We start from the raw sequence: 23291 nt of genomic DNA, 5'->3' as shown, positions 1-23291 counted from the left end.
TGGCATTAACATAGAAATAGCACAAATTTTTTGCTGTAGGAAAGAAATATACATATATATGTTATAAACAAAACAAACAAACAAAACAGCTATAGAATCAAAGTCTTTAAAACCAGGAATGAAATTATAGCTTCGGAAATGTAAGGAAAAATAATGTGGGAGTTAGTCTTAGATTCAGCCTATAAGCAGAATAATGTTATTGTTTTCATAGAATCATTTAGTTTGGAAAAGATCTCTAAGATCAACTAGTCCAACCTTTAACATAGCACTGCCAAGCCCACCATTAAACCCTGTCACTAAGCTCTACATCTACACCTTTTTTGAAGACCTCCAGGGATGGTGACTCAAGTACTTCCCCAGGCAGCCTGTTCCAATACTTCACAACCTTTTCAGTGAAGAAAATTTTCCTAATATACAATTTAAACCTCCCCTGGCACAACTTAACGCCATTTCCTCTTATCTTATCACTTAGAGCTTGGGAGAAGAGACTGATCCCCACCTTATATAGGTGGGGATCAGCTATAGCCTCCTTTAAGGTAACTGTGGGGTGCAATAAGGTCTCCCCTGAGTGTCCTTTTGTCTAAGCTAAATAACCCCAGCTCCCTCAGCTGCTCCTCATCAGACTTGTTCTTTAGACCCTTCACCAGCTTCATAGCCCTTCTTTGGTCATGGACACCTCAATGTCCATCTTGTAGTGAGGGGCCCAAAACTGAACACAGTATTCAAGGTGTGGCCTCACCAGAGCTGAGTACAGGGGGACAATCACTTCCCTAGATCTGCTGCCCACCCAGTTTCTGATACAATCCAGGATGCTGTTGGCCTTCTTGGCCACCTGAGCATGCTTCTGGCTCATACTCAGATGGCTATTGACCAATACCCCCAGGTCCATTTTCACCAGGCAGCTTTCCAGCCACTTTTCCCCCAGCCTGTATTGTTGCATGGGATTGTTGTGCCCCAAGTTCAGGACCCGACACTTAGCCTTGTCGAACTTCATAGAGTTGACCTCGGCACATCAGTCCATCCTATCCAGATCCCTCCACAGACCCTTCCTACCCTCAAGCAGATCAACACTTACGCCTAACTTGGTGTTATCTGCAAGCTTACTGAGGGTGAACTCAATCCCCTTGTCAAGATCATTGGTAAAGATATTGAACAGAAGTGGCCCAGGTACTGAACCCTGGGTGCCAGCACTAGTGACTGGCCTCCAGCTGGATTTAAATCCATTCATCACAACCCTGGGCTCAGCCACCCAGCCAGCTTTTAACTTCACAAAGTGTACACCTATCAAGCTGTGAGCAGCCAGGCTCAGAAGAATGCTGGAAAACAGTGTCAAAAGCCTTACAGAAGTCTAAGTAGACTACATCCACAGCCTTTCCCTCATCCACTGAGTCCATCACCTTGTCGTAGAAGGAGATCAGGTTCGTCAAATAGGACCTGCCCTTCATAAACCCATGCTGACTGGACTTGATCGCCTGGTTGCCCTGTAGGTGCTGTGTGATGGCATTCAGAATAATCTGCTCCATGAGCTTCCCCAGCACCAAGGTCAGACTGACAGGCCTGTAGTTTTCTGGATCCTCCTTCTGGCCCTTCTTGTAAATGGGCATCACATTTGCTAGCCGCCAGTCCCCTGATAGCCAGGACTCTTGATAAATGATGGAAAGCAGCTTGGCAAGCACTTCCACCAAGTTCTTTAGTACCCATGGGTGGATCCCATTTGGCCCCATAGACTTGCAGACATCTAAGTCATTGAGCAGGTCACTAAAAATTTCCTCATGGATTATGAAGGATTCATTTTGCTCACCATCCTTATCTGTCAGCTCAGGGAACTGGGTACCTGGAGAACAACTGGTCTTGCTGCTAAAGGATGAGACAAAGAAGGCATTAAGTACCTCAGCCTTTACCTCATCTCTTGTTGCTATGTTTCCCCCATATCCAATAAAGAATGGAGATTCTCCTTAGTCCTCCTTTTCTTGTTTATGTATTTATAAAAGCATTTTAATCGTCTTTAACAGCAGTAGCCAGACTGAGCTCAAGTTGAGCTTTGGCCCTTCTAATTTTCTCCCTGCACAGCCTCATGGCATCATTATAGTCCTCCTGAGTGGCCCGCCCCTTCTTCCGAAGGTCATAAACCCTCTTTTTCTCCTGAGTTCTAGCAATAGCTCTCTGTTCAGCCAGGCTGGTCTTCTTCCACCCCAACTTGTCTTTTGGCATGTGGGGACTTTTAAGATTTCATTCTTGAAGAGTGTCCAGCCTTCCTGGACTCCTTTGCCTTTCAGGACTGTCTCTCCCAAGGGACTCCCCCAACCAGTCTCCTTAGCAGGCCGAAGTCTGCTCTCCAGAAGTCCAGGGTGGTAGTTCTGCTAACTCCCTCCTTACTTTTCTAAGAATCAAAAAGTCTATTAATTTATGATCTCTATGCCCAAGATGGCCTGCAACTTTCACATCACTCACAGGTCCTTCTCTGGTAACAAGAAAAAGATCCAGAGGGGTGCTGTCCTTAGCTGGCTCACTCACTCAGCTGTGTCAGGAAGTTATCTTCCACACACTGTAGAAACTTGCTAGACGGTTTCCTCTCCACTTTGTTGTATTTCCAGCAGACATCTGGTAAGATGAAGTCCCCCACGAGAACAAGGGCTAGCGTTTGTGAGAGTTCTCCCAACTGCCACGTATAGAATATTTTGTCTTCCACTTCAGCCTGGTTGGGTGGTTTATAGTAGAATCCCACCACGACATCTGCCTCATTGGCCCTCCCCTTTATTCTTACCTATAAACACTCAAATCTGTCATCACCATTGTTCAGCTCTAGAAAATCAAAATACTATCTAACATACAGGGCTCTGTTTTGTTTTCTTTTTAAATTTTCAGTTACCTTGCATTCTCAAATACATACAGAATTTACCTTCACTAGATGTATCTCCTATTTCCAGCCACAAAAAAATAAACCATATTTTAAAAAGTGGGTCTTTTTTTCCCCTGTGTAGCTCAAAGTCTTGGACTCATAATCACATTTTTTTGAGATCAATTAGCTATATTTATCATAAAAAAAAGGGTTTTCAGGGACCACAAAATTGATCTACCCAGGGAACTGTTTAGTATTATAACTGATAAACTGATAACTGAGAAGCAATCAATTCATACAATTATATTAACTTTGAGTACTGTGGAAATAAGCTCATTATGGTTAAAGCCTGCATGTCTTAATATTTTAATAGATTGGGATCCCTTTGCAGATATTTTCTTTATGGCCTTTTAAAACATTTAAGATTACCATTCCAGCTGAGTGCAAATTTGAATGCAAGTTGTGAATAGTGAGAAAACAAGTAAAAGAGCTTCATCAGAATTTTTGGCGTTATCACAAGAAGGCCTTTGGGATAACAAGTGGCAGAGCCTACCCCAACAAATAATTTTTAGAGAGGTGATGTGCACAGGAGGTTGTCAAACACATTCTTAAGTGAAAACATTGTTTCCTAATTAAAATATGACATACCGTATATCTTCTGGATGCCCTGTAAATCATCATTAGGTAGTTTGAAGTTATCAGTTTCCATATACTGGTAAAATGGAGCCATGATTGCTGTGGGATCATTAGAATGCTCCAAGCCCAGAGCATGTCCCAGTTCATGCACAGCAACTAGAAACAGATCATTTCCTGTGGAGAAAAGAAAGGGGAAAAAAAAAAAGTTTGAAACAATAAGCATAGTAACAGAAATAACACAAGTGGAGGACTCTTCATTTGAAAGACATTTTCATTGAATTTGAATTTTACTAGTTAATATTTAACAATGAAACATTAAGGTAATGCAGTAGCAAAGGTGACTTTCTTTTCTTTTTTTCTTTTTTTCTAAAAGAGGCAACCAATCATATTATAACCATATGATACTCATATGGATACCATAAGAGTGTTTATCTTTTTAAACTGATGCACATGGTTAGTACAGGGTTCAAGTGTCATATCTGGCATCTAGGCTTGTGTGTAATTTTAGACATCAGGTTTATGCTTTAGTTAGGCTAAGTAAAAATGCTTGCACTAAGACATAGTTCCAAAAGGAAAATCTCTCTGATTTGTGTGGTTAGCTTCACAGACTGAGGACTACCTATTTAGGACAAACCCTACAGGGAACTTAGTCATCTAAGTGCTAGCAATCAGGCCCCTGCTGATTATTTGTACATGTTGTCCATTTCTGAATCACCATAACTGAAATTCTAATGAGGGAAATATGGGTGTCTTGCTATCTCACGCTCAAAACAGGATTCCCTTATTTATTTAATTGTATAATCACTATATATTTTCAAATTCTTAAGTATTAGAATTTTTTGATTTATGTAGATCTAAACAATAAAATGTCAGACTCATATTATAGACTGATTTCACGCTTTTGTTTTTCCCTTCCAAAAATCCACATTTCATTTTTATTACAGGGTATTGGAAACAATTAGAAATGTTACCAGTAGAATTATGGCACTCTGTGAAGCAAACACAAATCAAAGTCAGTAAACTATTTCTATAAAAGTTTCAGAGCTCGACCTCTAGGGTGTTCATTTTGCTTATTTTTACTCATCTAAGACTGCACGAGTTCAGCGTATCTTTCTATAAGTCTTTTGTACAGATTCTGTCTGTAGTCAACCTGTTATATAATGAGACTTTGGAAAAAATGTTTGTCATCAGAAAGATTCTGGTCACTTGGAGAGGATTCACATCCAGTATATTGCTAGGTTTCACCACATAGGAATGGGAGGAATCATTCCTCAAAAGTGTGTTCCTGTCCCACACAAAAATTATTCTAGGTTACCAGCTTATGATGAACGTATAACTTTTAGAAAGTTGGACATAAGCGAAAGGGGTCCCACCTAGAGTAGGTAGCTTCTTGTTGAAATACCAGTATAAATGGTGAAAAAGTAAAACTAAAATATAAAGTCTATAGTGTGGTCCAGTAGACAGATATATATTGAGATGCAAAAAAGTTCAACATTAACTTTCATTCTATATTCTGTAAATCCTTTGGAGGTAGACAATAATATTCCACTGCTGGCGCTGGGATTATAAGTACTTTTATAATATAATAATAATATTAAACTTTGGATTTAGAACAAAAAAAAAAAAAAAGAAAAGAAAAGCATATATATTTACAGAACTTTGAGCACATAGTTGAGAGTGTTTCAATTTTTCAAGTATTTCCTCTTGCTGACACAAGAAATAAACTTTCTCCCAAGTACCTATGAAAGGGGAAACACTTGGCAGTAGACGTCTTCATGATGTATGGAACCATGCTGATGTTTGTAAAATAAATGTTTGATTGAAAGCATGGAAACATTCAGTTAAAACTCTGTTTAGTTGACAGAGTCTTTTCATGTCCTTGTTTTTAATCCAGAAATAGGAAAAGCTAAATGTTTGTGCTCCTTTATTCAGTATAACTGTGCAGAAAAATCACCTTTCAAAAATTAATGTGACATAATATGCATTTAGAAATGAGAAAAAGTTTATCCTATCATTTATAATTAAGTGGTTTTCAGATGAAATATCTTCTTGACTATATGTATATATATTTGGATGCAGTTCTTTACATAGCAAGGCAGATTCTCTGTGCACTGTTGTAACAGGTTTGAGGAGCTTGACTGTCCCTGTCAGTAATGCTTTTGATATCTGAATTTACCCTTCTATATCCAGTCAAAACTGATCTTGACGGTATCACATATGAATAATCCACAATATCTGTGGCTAACCTCAGCATTTTAAGTGATGCACAGGAGCAACTCTGTAAATGTTTTCATTCTGCACTCATAATGGAATAATTAATATCCTTTAAAAAATGATAGTTTAAGATGAAAAGACATGAAACAAGATATTACTGTGCTATAGCTATTGTATTGTGACAAGGCTCACAATTCTTTTCTGCATTTTATGAAAGTTAGAGTTTCAACACAGGTTTATTAGAATGAATTATTTCTTTGTCCAGCACTAGATTGTATGTGTAAAATGGAACTTCCTTTTGTTCATCAGACCTTGTGAAAGGCAAATTTGTCTCCTAGACCTGGGCCCCTACCATCATAATTAAGAATATTAACCAGTCTAAGGCTTTGTATCAATAATTGAACTAGCAACCTGCATACAGTATTTATTGAACCATTTTCATACAGTTTTACATTAATAATATTCAAATTTTTAATAATACAAATAATGACACTATGACTAGGCTGGTCAGTATCAATAGATTAAAGAATGTTTTACATGTGGTACTCAACATCTACTGTTTGAAGTGAGAGGGCCAGGAGGTGAACTTGTAACCATTTCAAAAATTATGCAAAACTACAGTTAATAAAATAGTCTTGGAAGAGTCTACTGCTTCTCTCTAATTGTGCCAGTTATACAACGCCTGAAGAATTAATACATCCTTTGGTTCTCAGTCCCCACTGAGTATTTATAAAGATCTCCAGGAATTCTTATATCTTGTTCCATGTTGACTTTGAGGCTGCATAAATTACACAATGAAGTGAATATATATAGTAAATAAGTCAAACATCTGCTGGCATGTGTTCCTTCCAGGATCACAGACAATGTGCGTATGTAGAGCACTTCTACTACTACTTCTAAGTGATACTGGGTCTATGTCAAAGAACAGGTATTATGCAAGGGTTGTTCGTTTGTATCTCTATGTATTTTGGGTGGGGTCATATGTGAAAAATAATAAATATTCAGTATATGCTTGGCCCCTCTAGGCTTAGTAAAAGCCTAAGCCCAAAAGGGAAAAAGGCAAAAGGACTCCGTAATTTCTACCTCCTGCAATGCAACTGGTAGATATCAAGGTAGCTATTAAATGTGGTAAACCAGAGACAGAACTGCCCTTGGAGAAAACAGGTAAAGGGGAAGGGAGAAGGTCACAGGAAAAAGCTGGGAGAATAACATTCTTGCCTGGGGTGACAGAGTGATTTATCAGGGAACATATTTTCTACTTATAGTCAAATAGCTCCATTTTTCATAACTATTTCCATCAAGAGTCATGATTGTCTCCAGGGCATCCTGAGTTTAAACTGACCCAAATAACTTAGTGCAGTTGAAACTGGGGTTTAAACCAGTTCAGAATGTGTTGCGTGAGACCACTGCAGGTAAGACTTACTACTGTCATAGTTTTCATCCTTTTTCTTTTGCATATGATTAGATCTCTCTAATTCAGCAACAATTACTCAGTCCTTCTTTTTGGGATTTTTGGAATTACTCAGTCCCTGCTTCTGGGAGAAAACTTGCCTTGAGCATCACAATGTTACAATCACTAGCTACTGAGAGTGCAGAAGGATAATCCTAAAAGTGCTCGTTCTTTCTCTCCAGACTGCGCAGAAGTGTATTTGACTCTGCAAGGTTGATAACAGGACAACTTCAGTTCCTTGGCCAGGGGTCAGAGAAAGATGGAGTATACAGGCAAGTGAACATTAGTACCAGCTCCAGACAGCTTTGTTATCATACTTACACTGGATATCATCTTTTAAATATTTTCAGTCCTCACCATTGAAGGAGAGAGTCCCAAATGATTCTGTATATCCATATACATTATGCATGTAGAAATATATATTTCAGTCTACTTGGCAAAATTAAGCAACATCTCCAAAACTTTAAAAAGTCATGAGTAAAAGAATTAAACTACATACAACTATGATGGCTTTTAAACTAAAAGTTGCCACTTCAGGATGTACAGCGGTGAATAATCATTGTGATAGTCTCAGTTACATCTTGTTATATTTATCTATAGGGTAGTAGAGGAGTATTGCAAAATATATTTCACAAGTCCAAAATCTGTGCATCCCTGGTATTCTGTTATTAACGTAGAAATTCAGAATAGGTAGGATATAAGATCAAACAGGTTGTGATTGTTTTTCTTATTTTATCTCAGGTTTAATTTCACATTGGAAAAAAAATAATAAAAAAAAAAAGTACTGTGTGTAAGGAACTAAGAAAAAATGATTATTTTTATACTGACACTTTTCTCTGAGGCCATAAACTATTTTAGGCACTAAATCTGCCTGACTTTACAATCACTGCCCAAACTCCAGAATATAAATATGTATTAATTTATCAAATATTCAACAGCCAACACTGTGGAGCACAGCCTATGGAGAAACCTCTAGCTAATATATACACTATTTTTCATGTCTACAGAGAAACAAAGCTAATATGTTTGTCCACAGCAAGCTATTAAGAAACTCTAGTACTGGAGACATTATTTCCTGCTTTAAATGGTATGTGAGCTTAATTTAGAAAAGTAATACCCTAATGGCTTAGCAACTGTTAGATTTGTCACTTGGCCATCTTTTTGACTTAGCACTAAATGACACCCCAAGGCATGTCACTTGGTTCTTCTCCTTGGCACATGATAGTAACTGCTACAATACATTATGAGCTCAAAAGTTATCCATCTTTCAAATGCCAAGTGACCTAAATTTTGAAGACTTCCATATCCAGAGAACAACAAAATGAAGCTACAAGATGAATTTCAAATGTGAAACAAACTGGAACACTACAAAACTATTTTATATACAGACCATTTTTTTTCTCAAATCTTATTTTGCTTCATTTTTTTCTGTGACACAGAATATTTCAGATTAAACACATATGAATCTGAAATGTAAATCTGTACAAGAAAGACTTCCATTTCATATCTATTATCAAAAAAACAGTACTCCAGAGGCAACTTTATAGTTCATCAAACAATATTACACATGTGCTGCCCATGAACTTGTCTGATGTATTTACAATTTGCATTTTTGTTATTTGGTTCATTTATACCATTGAATCACCAGACCAAAGCTGCTAATCCAAACTTGCTGAAATGCTGCAAAATTTAGAATAAGATTCTTACTGCATGTAGCATGCAGAAAAATGGAAGTTGTATATCTATGTTATTATTATTTCCAGACAGGACAGAATTTTGAATGCGATATTTCAACAGTAGTGATAAAAGAAGACTTTTTCTCTCTGTAACCGTATTGCAATACAGTAGAATTGAGCATATACATGTATGGTTTTACATAAACACAATATATGCATGCTATATATGAGTATAAATGGTCCTAGATATAAATCATAGGCATGCTCTTACACAAATAAAAGTGCCACATTTCCCAGCCTAGGAAATCATATACTGTTGCTTGATGTTATCTCAAACTTTTAACGATCACTGAAAATTGTTAGCTTTATGGTTATTTGGGGAAGAATTTTCCAAGAAAAGGGAGAGATGGTTCCATAGCTTTGACAAAAGAAAGAAGAATAAAAAGTTTTTTTGTTTGTTTGTTTTTTCTGGTTTTAAATTAAAAAAAAAAAAAAGTATTATACAGAGTATATCCATTTTCTGTATGAACTTGGTGTACCTATTTTGTATACATAGTGTATTTTGAACAATTAAATATTAAATCCCATTTAGTTATTTTTCCACTGTGACACAAAGAATGACACAAAAATGTATTTCATTTACTCTGTCATTATATATAAGCTAATATGTATACTGCAATATTTGCAGATTGTTTTGCTGATATGTATATATATTTGGAAACAGTAGGGAGACACAAGCAGTTTATTATATATATAAAGTATGTACACTCTGTATATCATTTAGTATACCTACACCCACATGTGTATACTTCTTTAAAAAATACTCTATTTTAAACTGACCAGCAGATTAGTGTGAAATTTAAACTAGCTTGCTTGAAATTTGACAAGGGAATATACAGCAGGACTGTCTTAGGACTGTCTTAGGGTGACTCAGTGATCGTTGCTGAAATTCATTAAGGACATGTGAGTTTAGAAGAGTGTATGTCTTTTCAGGCAGTGTTCTACTGGTTCTGCATATTCTAGGCATAATTTAGAAGAAGTCAAGAGCCTGATAAAAAAACATCTTTGAATGGAGCCCACATTCTTTTATAAAACATATCAGCTTCTGCTTTAAAAGGGGAGGACGTGCAGAAGGTAAGACTTTTTGCTTTACCACATGTATTTATTATCATTTATACAACCATTTAGTAAATAGCTTGAAATGGGTATAATTAATTACTTCAGATATTCTTAATTTTCTTTCTAAAACATGATGTAAGGATCTTTCCACTTTTTTTTTTCTCGTAGTTTTAATTACTAGTAATAAAAGATTTCACAAATTATTCTGACTCATGTATCAATACCAACATCTCTAAAAAGTGAGAAGTCGAGCAGTTGGAAAATATCCTAGGGGAGGTAAGCATGCTGCTTCCCCAGAAGGTGTAAATAAGGTTCTGCAAATATACTGCTTACCATTTTGTTTCATGCTTTGAGGAAACCCTGCTGTGACAGTGAACCTAAAAAGACTAAAAACATGTACACTTACGTTGAGACTTTAGCTCCCAGGATTAATTTCTGTCCATCTCCTGGGATTAACTTCTTCAGCATGCAGGTCTACTAGCGAATTTTTATACTATTCTCAGATGACATTTGCATTCAGATAGTAATGAAGCCACATCAGTTAGCAGACTGAAAAGTTCTATTTTGTATGCATTCATGGCCATCTTTAGATACTAATCATTTTAAATAAATCAAATTAAAAGTATATTGGAATTTTTAATTTTGTTATAAAAGATCTTCATAAATGATTTTTTCTCAGAAAACTCACACCAGTCAAAAGGTTTGAAAATAAAATGGTTATTCTTGGAACATTACAAATGACTAGGATACTAAATAACATTTAATCTATTTCTCCAGTAGTCTCAATGCATTTGCAAATGTTGCACATACTGTAGCAGCCATATCTATTTATATTTTTTCCTGTCTTCTTTTTGTTGCTGTTTTTGGTTGTTGCTGTGGGAACAATAAGCTGTAGAAGTATTTAAAACTTATTTCTGAAGGCTGTGAGAATGAACACATGCTGAGACTGAGTGTTTGAATATGTGTGTGACAAGAGCATGTATCACATATTTATCATCTTTCTTGCATGGTCCTGTCCTTAACGGTCATTCATGTGAAGGGAATGGACATCTTTCTACCACTCCTGAGTGAGTGCCAGGGTAGGAAAGGATAAAAATAAAAGGGCTTTAATTGAGGCTGAGTCCATATTAAAATCAAATTCTTGCCTTTGACAACAAATGTAGATTTTGACTTAAAGCCATTCAGCTAAAACGCTGGCTTGTTAACACTGCAGTTACTTTTGTTTTGAAGAGAAGTTTTTGTTATTGTTGTTGTTGTTGTTTTTTTAATTTCCTCTAACATCCTGTGTATCCTACTATAATGAGAAATATGTGCAATTACTAGGAGGAAGGTCAAAGTCATGCTGCCAATATTCACAATAGATGTAACTTGCCATGGGGCAGAAATCTGCACGGGTCCTGCAGATCACTGAAATCAACCAAATAGAACCACGCAGAATTTAATTTATGTATGAAGCATGTGTTGGCACTCTGCAGGGATAATTTTTTACCCAGTTTCAGTTAAATTACTGAGATTAATTATATCATGCTCTAATTTAATTTACACTAAAGCCAGGTACAAGTTGTTATTCCTATCCTACTTAGTACATATATATGACTAAGATTTTTTAAAAGATAAAGTGACATAGCATTGTATATATATTTGGGAATTTTATGTGAGTAGTTCTTCTTTCTTTATGGTTGTTTTGTTTGTTTAGTTCCTATTAAGAGAAAAAATCATGATAGAATTTTCCATATTTTTTTTTCTTCGACTGATGGTGACAGAACTGGGAATTAAGAATCCTAACTGGCAAAGTGATTAGGAGAAGGAAAAAAATCATTAAAAATTCTATGATCTGAGAAGCAGATATGATTTCTTAGAAGGTTATAGACTTCAACAGGAGACTTGGTCCAAGCGTATATCATATTTTAAATGGAGGCAATGTTGAACTGGAGATAATAAATAGGGAGAAAGTGACATAAAGAAAAATCTTTTGTTTTACTTTGTTAAAATTTACACATATGAAATGCTATGATCTATTGGATAATTCTGCTGTCATCAGAGGGTATATCCATACACCTGTTTGTTTTACTTTATACAGAGGAACCACTGCAAGAATCTATGGCACTCAGAGAATGCTGTCATTTTGACACTAGTGACTCTTGCCATCAGCATGGAGATAGAGGCCTCAGAACCTGCTGTGGAGGGGAAGCCTCCAGGATGAAAGATTGTAGAGAGCAGCTCCAAGGGTGCTGGAGAGGCTAAGATGGTTGGGCAAATAAGCTGTCCTCTTGGGCCCCACAGCAGAAGAGAGCCTAGGCAAGAGGATACTTAAAGAGGAAGATAAAGGCAGGAGATAGCTAGTCCTGCCAAAGTGCAGAAGAACTTGAATGTGGGGATGTTAGATGGGGCAGAGGCTGACCGTGGTCGTATGTCCCAGCACACTTTCCCTGCTGTTGGTAAGGAGCTCAGCAGGACTCCAACCTGGGGGGACAGAAGCTAGCACAGGCCGGGAGAAGGGGAAATGCCGTATGTCCCATGCCTTTCTATGGCTTCCCTGTAGAAAGCAGAGAGCTGAGCACAAAGTCACTGGGGACAAACTGGTCGCACAGCTGCTCTGTCACATCCTACACTCAAGCAGGTGCGGGACCATTATCCCTCTCCCTGTGTCAGCCAGCACGGCCAACCCTATTAGCAATATAAGTGATCATTAAAAACACAAAACAGCTAAGAACTGTCTGTTCATATATATCATGCCTGTTAGTTCTTCATGAAGCTCAGGCCCTAATATTTTTACTGATTCTGTTAGAACTGCTAGCTGGTGTAAAGCTAATGACATTAACCCTATGCAATATTGCTTACACACCTTCAGTTTCCTGAATAGACAGTGCTTACCCCATTTTCTTATCAGTTCCCCAACTGCATCAATAGAAAGGAGATATATATATAACTCTTATGGTAAGGGAAATAAATATATGTTTACATATTACCATATTACCCATGACACGTTCAAAATTTAAGTTGTGCAATCCTTTGTGGATTACCATATTTAAATCAACAGGAAGGTGTTTGTCCTGTCATATGACAGGGATAGCCTACACCAGTAACTACCTTCTCTGAGCGTAATACTGAACTGCTCCCCCAGCAGGCATCTGTGCTGCTGAGATAGATTTCCTTGGACCCCAGTTGGTGCTATTATTTGGAAGCAGTTATTACTTCAGTTCTCCTTCTCTAATCTGAAATTGCATGGTTTCAACATTGCAGGCAATATATCTCTAACTACAAAGGAACTCTATGAGATTAACTCAGATATAAACATCAACATTTGGTCAGATTGATTCCACCCCCTGAGTCTGCTGGCTTCTGACTTAGGTCTTTTTATTTAGGCCCATGGCAAAACATTAATTGTAAACTACAAGATACAGATTTAATTCTGTGTACAGAATCAGAAAGCATTCATCGTTTACTTGAACTAGAGACTTAAACCTGTCCACTACGATAAAACATTTTGCACAAACAAAATTGTTCTGTTAATTTAGCTGGTTCTTTTTTGATCTTTCTGTTTTCATCTTTTCCCCAACCTGATATTTTAGCTGTAGATGTTTCCAGTTACTGGTGTTAAATGCTCAGCATTTTTTGAAATGCAAACCACTTAGGAAAGAGTCTAAATATAGACTTTAAAAAAAAAAAAAAGAAAATGGCCTCAAGAACATATGGTTTAAGCATTTTGAAGTACAGAATTGACAGGGTAAAGCACAAATTATTCTCTAGACTTGAGAACGCAGACACTGTGAGAAAGTCTTTCATTAGACAGTCATATACTACTCTTAAAAAAAAAAAAGTTATATATGAGGTTTCCTTATATTTTAGGGTTAGCTTACATTTTACTTTTCAACAATAATATATTAATATTCTCCCTAAAAGATAAAGAAATACATAATTATGTAAAGTTCTTGTCTCATTCTCAGGAAACCATGACAATATACATAGTACTTGGGAGTGTGATTTTTCCAATTCTGTTTGCCTCTGAAAAGGCGGAAAGAGGAGGGGTCAGCACAATAATGATATCCTACAGAATGTCTGTGGGAAAAAGTCAGATTTCTTAGAACCACTGTCTTGGAGAAAAAGTCTCCACAAAGTGGTCCTAGCAGCCAACAGAGACTCTAAGATCCAACTTGAGATTTGGAGTGCCGAGCCTAGTACCGTCTTCAAACAGCAAAAATGCAACTTTCTATTTAATGGGACAATTTGAGGGTCATAGATTTTTTTTTTTTTAGATATTCACAGATAATTCTCTTTCCTAAATTATTTCTACTGTCTCAGACTGATAACAATATAGTTTCAAGCTATTCTTCTCTTTTTTTTTATTTTGTGTGTGTGTGCGTGTGTGAACTGATTTTACCTTTTATGACAATTTATTTGTGATCAAAGAGATAATTTCCTATTTTTTTTAACCTGGCATGTTTAACAGTATGGATTTTCATAAGGTCTCCATAGCAAGCGGACCTGAAATGAACCCGAAATTCAGGCTGTGGTGTGAAATCTCCTAGGAGGTCATAAAGCAGTTTCTTTATAATTAGCATTAGTGCTATTAGTATTATTTTTACGGTATACATTTTTAAAGAAATACTGTCTTTCTGATAGATGATAGAGAACAGAAAAAGATGTATAGGGGATAAAAATAACACTAGAATATGTTGAATCATTTCCTTTTTCCCCCTTTTCAATAACTGTCACATAGAAAATTTATATGAAGCTCTCTCAGATTCAGGACCCAGACTTAAAATCTGCTAAGCTTCCTGCTAAGAGAAGGGAAGGTAGGAGCTAGATTTATTTGTTGTGTGTGAGGTCTTTCCTTTTTCCTTTCCTTTCCTTTCCTTTCCTTTCCTTTCCTTTCCTTTCCTTTCCTTTCCTTTCCTTTCCTTTCCTTTCCTTTCCTTTCCTTTCCTTTCCTTTCCTTTCCTTTCCTTTCCTTTCCTTTCCTTTCCTTTCCTTTCCTTTCCTTTCCTTTCCTTTCCTTTCCTTTCCTTTCCTTTCCTTGCCTTGCCTTGCCTTGCCTTGCCTTGCCTTGCCTTGCCTTGCCTTGCCTTGCCTTGCCTTGCCTTGCCTTGCCTTGCCTTGCCTTGCCTTGCCTTGCCTTGCCTTGCCTTGCCTTGCCTTGCCTTGCCTTGCCTTGCCTTGCCTTCCCTTCCCTTCCCTTCCCTTCCCTTCCCTTCCCTTCCCTTCCCTTCCCTTCCCTTCCCTTCCCTTCCCTTCCCTTCTTTCCTTTCTTCCTTTTTCTCTCTCTCTCCCTTCCTTCCTTCCTTCCTTCCTTCCTTCCTTCCTTCCTTCCTTCCTTCCTTCCTTCCTTCCTTCCTTCCTTCCTTCTTTCTCTCGTTCTCTCGTTCTCTCGTTCTCTCTTTCTCTCTTTCTCTCTCTCTCTTTCTCTCTTTTCCTCTCTTCCTCTCTTTCTCACACAGTAACTGTATGTGAGGTGTTGTGGGATGAGGAAAATAATCATGAAGAGGCTGACCCACATTTTCTATATGCACTTGTTCAAACCACATCCATCTGCCCCAAACAAAACAAAACAGAACAAAACAAAAACCTTTCTAGCATGCTGCAGAAAGAGGAAAAAAAAACACTCATGGAAACATCATTAGCTTCAACATATTAATGAGTTTAACAAACCCATGTTAACCCACTACTCTCAGTATACAGGTGTCTTATCCAATGAATCCAGTTTGGGAAGACAGTAATAAATTTTTTGTTGTTGTATAACCAGAGACAAAGGCCTCTAGATGACAACAACAATATTAATAATAATGGTGTGGTCTGTTCCTTTTCTATGCATACCTGCAATGGTTACAGAAATTGTCTGTGAGGGGCCATTCTGTCTTTCAGCTAAATGTTTCCTTGGCAATAAAGTTAATGTAACAGACAATGTGAACTTTCATCATTCATTTCCATGCAAAGTCAGCCAGTTTAGTTTTAACAGTTCTCATTAGCAGTTTAAGATTGGCTGATAGCGAACTGAGGCAGATGGCAAATGCAAGCAGTTTGTTCTACTGGCCGAGTATGTGGGAAATAACCTCCAGTTGTAGTTCAAATGGATAACTGAGTTTGCAGCTTCCCTAGCTACTCCACATAGGCTTGCAATGGTCTGTGTTTGCCTACAGAATGATGGAAGCATTATGCAACTTAGTGGACCTTGTTACACTTCATTTTTGATTTACTGCCTGCATCATGATCATTTCTGTTTGGCAAATAAGCCACAGTGTAAATACCACCTTGGATCTATAGACACTAAAAGCACTGTGTAAGATGTGCTTAACAGACTACATTTCCATTGCTTTAGTTAGGAATACTACAAAGTCCATCTCTTTGACTTATTCCTTAGCCTCTCTTTCAGTTAGCATAATAGTAGACTTGGCAATTTTAGGTCAAGACAGAAACTGAGAGTATGATATTGATAGCCCCTGGGATATATTAAAATGAGCCAACTAAACACACATCTAGGACATGGGGCTGGATTCATCCACATCTCTGCCTTCACCGAGTGCCAGTGTTTAAGTTTCCCTTTTAACAACATGTAAATTAAGCACTTTTCTCAAAGCTGAAAGGGTTTTCCATGAAAGCAAAAACAAACAAACAAACAAACAAACAACAACAAATAGAAAATGAGCTCATTAGCTTGCCAATGGTTAATATTTTCCAACATCTGGCTTCCAGATAGTACATGGGATCTATTAGACAGATCCACTTCTCATGTCTGTATATTCCTGTGCCTCATGACTGAGTCTTCACAAGCTACCCAGGGCAATTTATGGATGCATATATTGCATCTCTTCAATAACCGAAGGGGTCTTTCTATTCCCAAATGCAGCTCTACATCCATAGCTCTACATACCATAGTAATACTTTTAAGTACACACTGAATGTTTCAGAGTTATCATTTTATGCAACAACTTGGGGTGACTGGACATGGAACAAGTGGTTGTATGCACACCAAACAAGTATAATCCATGTAAGATTTGGAAAGCTTGAAAACAGATTACCCTGTTAAATTCTAACAGCATAACATGCACTTACTATTGGGGAAAGAGTGATTTGCTTTCTAAATACTGAAAACCTTGAGGTTTAGCAATAAAAACTATTATATGTGTATGAGTTGACTCCTGAATTTCAGGGAGAATGGTGAAATGAAAAAAATCATTAGTTACTCCATTTGTCTGTAGCTTTCAAAGTTCTTTTAAATATTTTCTGGCATCTTCAGCATTGTGAAATGCTATAAATGTAATTGTTTGTTTGTTTGCCATATTTTATAATAGTGCTAATTACCTCTTTTGCATTCAAATAGATTTAGTTTAAAACAGAAGTTGGGCTTCTTTAACCTTACAACCACACATAAACAAAGCTGTAACTTCAACAAGTTAGGTCTCTTTAGCCTGGAAACAAGATATGACCAAGATCCATAAAATTATTAACGGCATAGATAAAATGATTAGGGAAATACTTCCTCATAATATGAGTATCAGTGTACTTAAAGTGAATTTATAAATGGCAACTTTAAAAATCAAGAACAGATAGTTTTTCACATCTGCTTAAACTATAAAACTCATTGCCACAGGATGTTGTGGATACTAAATGCTTACACAGGTTAAAAAAGAGATTACACCAGTTCATGAAAGGAAATCCCTCAAAGGCTATTAAACACAAAAATATGGCCTCTGGCTCAGAAAGTCAATGAGTCACAGATTGTTGGAAGCTAGGAGTGAATATGCCAGGGTTTTTGTTGCCATATGCTTGTCCTTGCTTTTATCCTCTTTCCTAGGTATCAGCTAATAGCCCTATTAAAAATAGGTTGTTTTCTAGGAACCCATGTTGTTAATTCTATGTTTAAAATATATAGATAAGTATGATACTATATATACATATAGGTATGTATATATATATATTATTTTTTTCAAAGAACACAATCAACTTTTACATATTTATCCTAGTACAGAACTGGAAAACAAGCATGTGATGACTACTAGGTCACACTGCTTGATTGCAGATTAAATTCAATGTTAACAGAAACTTATTAAAATAATCAAGTAAGCAAGAGCACTAGGCTTTATGAAATGAAATTAATGTTAAAATTGTAATACAGAGCTTCCTTTAATCTGAAGTGCTTAGCTTGCTTTCTACCTAACCATAGCATATGACGTGCACTGTTTGAGACGCGAATCTCCCTTGAGAGACATGGTTTTCACAACTCCACTAGTTCATATTTCCAGCAGCATATATCTGCTGCACCATGACAACCACATTGGCAGCCAAAAGAAATTTACTACAAGTTGATCTATGCACTTCAGAGATTAAGATTTTCATAAATTTTTCCTGGCTGCCAACAAAGAGCCCACAGCATAATCTATGCACTAACTAGAGTCCAAGTATCTATCTACATTAGATACTGTATTTGCATCAAATCCCCAAAGCTTTTGCTTGGCAACATGAGAGATCTATCAACTGCATAGTACAAAGCGACAGAGTTTTGTTTTGTTTTGTTTGTCTGTAAAACTTGATAATTTTTGAGTACTAGAGTTAGCAAAAAATTATCAAATCCTTAAGATGAGTTTTGCACTCGTTTTCCCAAAGACAGATTCATGTATATAAGTTGCAAATGTTCCACATGAATGTAAGCATGCTACAAACATATTCTCCTTACACTTAAAAGTAAATGTACACCAAAAATACCCATTATTTCTGTAATAGAATATCATTTGCTGTTATTTATTGTTGTCTTTTTTTGTTTGTTTGTTTAGAAGACTTTTTTCTACAGAATTTCAGTGTTGTGTAGTAATTGCCATAGTAAATTTGCTACAGACATTAAAAAAAACATGCATGTACCTTTTATTTCTATTTCTCTGGCAGATATAAATATGAGGATAAGAGTATCAAATGAACTCTGCTGATCTACTATTTTATCTGAGGAAAGATTATACTTAGTTTTGCTAAGTATTTTTTGCCACTGGAAGTCAGACTTCTGCAGTCAGATTTTAGTCAGCAATTGGTACATTAAGCATCATGTCTAATCTGCTTGAAGTCTAAGCTCTCTAGACACCCTTGTTTTCCCCAAGAGCTACTTCTAAATCTTGCTGTTTAAAAAAGCTGCACATGTGTAAGTAGGTCAATCTTAAATTAATCTAGTTAAAAGTACTATACTCTCCATTCAAACTGGTTTAACACTCCCTTAAATAGGTTTAAATGCATTCAGTAATTTCCCAGAAAAAAAAATAACTGATTTAAAGAAGAGCTAAACTAACTTAAGTGCATTTAGCCAGACAAATCTAAAATCAATTTTGATAAACCAATGCAATTTTTGAAGTTGAAACAGAAGTTTATGCTTTAAGTTAAGGCCTTTTAGTTTCTGGCAGATAGCAAAAATGTCTTCAACCACTCTCAGGTGGAGAAAGGAAATATATATATTAAGAAGCCATAAAAAAATATGATGATATGTATTACTGATGGATTTGTCTATTAAAATATATCTTCATCCATGATGGGCTGCTCTCTGAAAGTCTTCTTTCTGATCTATTTACTCTGCCATAATTTTTAGGATTCCATCCAAGAGCTTTACTATATTTAATAGGAATTATTTTTGTAATAAAATATATAATAAATCCAGGTAAAAGAGATTAATGGAAAATATATAAGGTAAAAGTGAGGAGGAATAACAGTTGCATCTCAGTCACCATTCTCACCTGCTAGAAATAGTTTGTGTTTCATTCAACAAGCAGACAGCAGTGACATTGAACTCCAAAAATCATCATAGCCCTTTTATTCCCAGCTACTGCTTGCCAAGATGAAGCTTCTGAGCATAATCATTAGTTAGGAACCTGGCTTCAGTGGGTTGGGACTGCCAAAGATTATCACAATTTTACCCAAACTTCATCTACTAAATGTCTGCTGGTATTTACCAACAGAACTAGTCAAGACACACAGATTTCTAAAGATAAGCTAGCTTTATCTGAAGTCACTGTTCAGAAGACTGCTTTCAGTCTCTTCATCTGTTCCTCACTTAGGTCTTACTTCAGAAATTATAAATGATGAAAGGTCTGAGATTCATTTAGCTTTTGGTACTGCTCACTGTTAAGTTAATGGGAAGGGTGCAAAATGAATTGAGGTTAGTGCTTGTCCTCTTCAAGGCTTTCCAATGGATTCATCAAAATAATAAATAAATAAAGCAAGCAAGCAAGCAACACCCCTTACTCTAGAACACTCTAGCTAGTTATCCTATAATAGTGGACATATACATACTTTATCACCTCAAAAGCAACCTCAGTGTGTACACTGTTTTTAGCAACTCTGAGATCAGATGTTGCCTCCTCTCTTTCTCAAAAGTCCTGTAGTGGGATCCTAAGCAACCTTCATTCACAAGTATGAGGCAATGAAATCAAACCTAGTGTCCTGTATAAAATATATGTTTTGTTTTCTTTCTAATTTGAATGTTTTGAAGTAAACATAGGAAAATTGTCCTGCTGATTTTTTTTAATGATTCTATTACTATATACTATTGACAAAGCAGATCTGCAAGATAAGTCCTATTCATAATTGTGTTGTTATAGAAATACATCATCCATTTTTTCCAGTAGCAAATATCTATGCTCAGCATATATTATTTAAAATTTCCACAGATTTATAAATACTGCTGCTCAAAACCAAAGTAAAATGTGAAGAGTATAAGTAGAAACATATAATTGCCTGTTTTACAATAGGGAAAGCATCTTATCCCTAAGACCTTGAGAATGTATATACATCATGCTGCAGTAACTTGGAGGATAGGGGAGGAGGCTCTGAAGATTAACAACTACATAATGAAGCAGCATGTCCAGAAATCTACCACACTAGTTATTCTACTAGAATCTGATACTTCAACCTCTAATTGTATTGCAGTGCCTTAAAAACTTTACGTGTTCCAGATTTAAAAATGGCCAGATGAAAACAATGTGTGACAGAGCCCTGTTAAAGCCAACAAGAACACTACCAGCTTCAGTACAGGAAGACAGGGCACAGTAGAGGATTTTTATGCTAGCAGCTAACAGTAGAGGCAGTCCCTGCCTCCTCCCATCCCTGCCAATGACTTTGAATTTCTATACAGTGATTTCAAATATTTGCAATTGAAAGTATACTTTGAAAAAGACTTCTGGTTAAGGATTTTGACAATACTATACCTCCAAAATATTGCCACTCTTAGCAAGATATCATTGTCCTTTTCTGGATACATCATTCATTGTCTAAATATTTTTCACTCCAAAAATGAGGTGATGTATATCACCTAAATGGACTGGAGTCATAGGGGCAATGAAATCTCTTCCTCGCCTCCAGATTGATATATTGAGATTTCTTCCTTTTCCCTTTTTTTCCTTCTTTTTCTTTCCAGCACTTAAATTCAGGAGAAAATAAAGTGTTTTTGTTTGTTTGTTTGTTTGTTTGTTTTTAATAAATACTGATTTTTCAAATAAATACTTATGTCAGTTGACATTGCTTATTTTCATCTGGTTTTTTGTTGTTTACATCTCTAATTGTACATACTGTATGACCTCTATTTCCTTATTTTATATGTTTGTCTTGTTAATAATCTAAACTGTGCTCTCTGTGAAATATTTTCCTGTGATTTTCACATCCTTTCTGACTTCCTGTTCCTGACTAGTGTTTCACTTTCAATGTTTGTTTCACAGTATCACAGATTTCTAGGTTGGAAGAGACCTCAAGATCATCGAGTCCAACCTCCGACCTAACACTAAGTACTCCACTAAACCATATCGCTAAGCTCTACATCTAAACGTCTTATAAAGACCTCCAGGGATGGTGACTCCACCACCTCCCTGGGCAGCCCGTTCCAATGCTTAATAACCCTTTCGGTAAAGAAGTACTTCCTAACATCCAACCTAAAACTCCCCTGTCGCAACTTTCGCCCATTCCCCCTCGTCCTGTCACCAGGCACGTAGGAGAACAGACCAACCCCCACCTCTCTACAGCCTCCTTTAAGGTAACTGTAGAGAGCGATAAGGTCGCCCCTGAGCCTTCTCTTCTCCAGGCTGAACAAGCCCAGCTCCCTCAGCCGCTCCTCGTAAGACTTGTTCTCCAGACCCCTCACCAGCTTCGTCGCCCTTCTCTGGACTCGCTCAAGCACGTCCATGTCCTTCCTGTAGCGAGGGGCCCAAAACTGAACACAGTACTCAAGGTGCGGCCTCACCAGAGCCGAGTACAGGGGCACAATCACTTCCCTAGACCTGCTGGCCACACTGCTTCTTATGCAAGCCAGGATGCTGTTGGCCTTCTTGGCCACCTGGGCACACTGCTGGCTCATATTCAGCCAACTATCAACCAATACTCCCAGGTCCCTCTCGGCCAGGCAGCTTTCCAGCCACTCATCTCCCAGCCTGTAGCTCTGCTTGGGGTTGTTGCGCCCCAGGTGCAGGACCCGGCACTTGGCCTTGTTGAACTTCATGCAGTTGACCTCAGCCCATCGCTCCAGCCTATCCAGATCCTCCTGCAGAGCCTTCCTGCCCTTGAGCAGATCGACACACGCACCTAACTTGGTGTCATCTGCAAACTTACTGAGGGTGCACTGGACGCCCTCATCCAGATCATCGATAAAGATATTAAAGAGGACTGGCCCCAGTACCGAGCCCTGGGGGACACCACTAGTGACCAGCCTCCAACCAGATTTGACTCCATTCACCACAACTCTCTGGGCCCGGCTATCCAGCCAGTTTCTAACCCAGCGAAGCGTACGCCAGTCCAAGCCCCGAGCAGCCAGTTTCTTGAGGAGAATGTTGTGGGGAACTGTGTCAAAAGCCTTACTGAGGTCAAGGTAAACCACATCCACAGCCTTTCCCTCATCCACCAAGCGCGTCACTTGGTCATAGAAGGAGATCAGGTTCGTCAAGCAGGACCTGCCTTTCATAAACCCATGCTGACTGGGCCTGATCGCCTGCTTGCCCTGCAAGTGCCGCGTGATGACCCTCAAGATAATCTGCTCCATGAGCTTTCCTGGCACTGAGGTCAAACTGACAGGCCTATAGTTCCCCGGGTTTCTTCCATCCTCTTCTCCTACTGCAGTTGCAAAGTGTTACCAAAATAATCTTGAGAATAAACAAACTAAACTTTCCCTGCAGCAGCCCATACAGTGCTGTGCTCCGCACTTGTAGCTAGAACAGCACTGGTATCGCACCAGTGTTGCATCTATTGCTGTGCAATAATGGCACAGCATCAGGAATCCCTCCAAACCCCAGCCAGCAGGCTGGGAGTGGGCAAGAGGTGTGGAGGAGGCATCACCAGGGCAGCTGACCTAAACTGAACAAGGGGATATTCCATGCCATGAGATGTCACACTCAGCAATAAAAGG

General features: G+C 37.6%; 1 protein-coding gene across 3 annotated transcripts in view; it reads right to left on the bottom strand.

The window, feature by feature from the left end:
• The window catches only part of MMP16 (matrix metallopeptidase 16), a 199767-nt gene that overhangs the window by 55249 nt on the left and 121227 nt on the right, over positions 1-23291 (bottom strand). For all 3 annotated transcript variants that reach the window (XM_083822637.1, XM_083822639.1, XM_083822638.1), the window contains one exon: positions 3488-3649. In XM_083822637.1, the coding sequence (XP_083678763.1) occupies positions 3488-3649 (162 nt within the window). The remainder of the gene's footprint in view (positions 1-3487; positions 3650-23291) is intronic.

The sequence above is a fragment of the Anser anser genome (genome assembly GCF_964211835.1).
Source record: "Anser anser genome assembly, chromosome: 2".
NCBI lineage: Eukaryota > Metazoa > Chordata > Aves > Anseriformes > Anatidae > Anser > Anser anser.
This window is presented reverse-complemented; position numbering and strand designations above follow the sequence as displayed.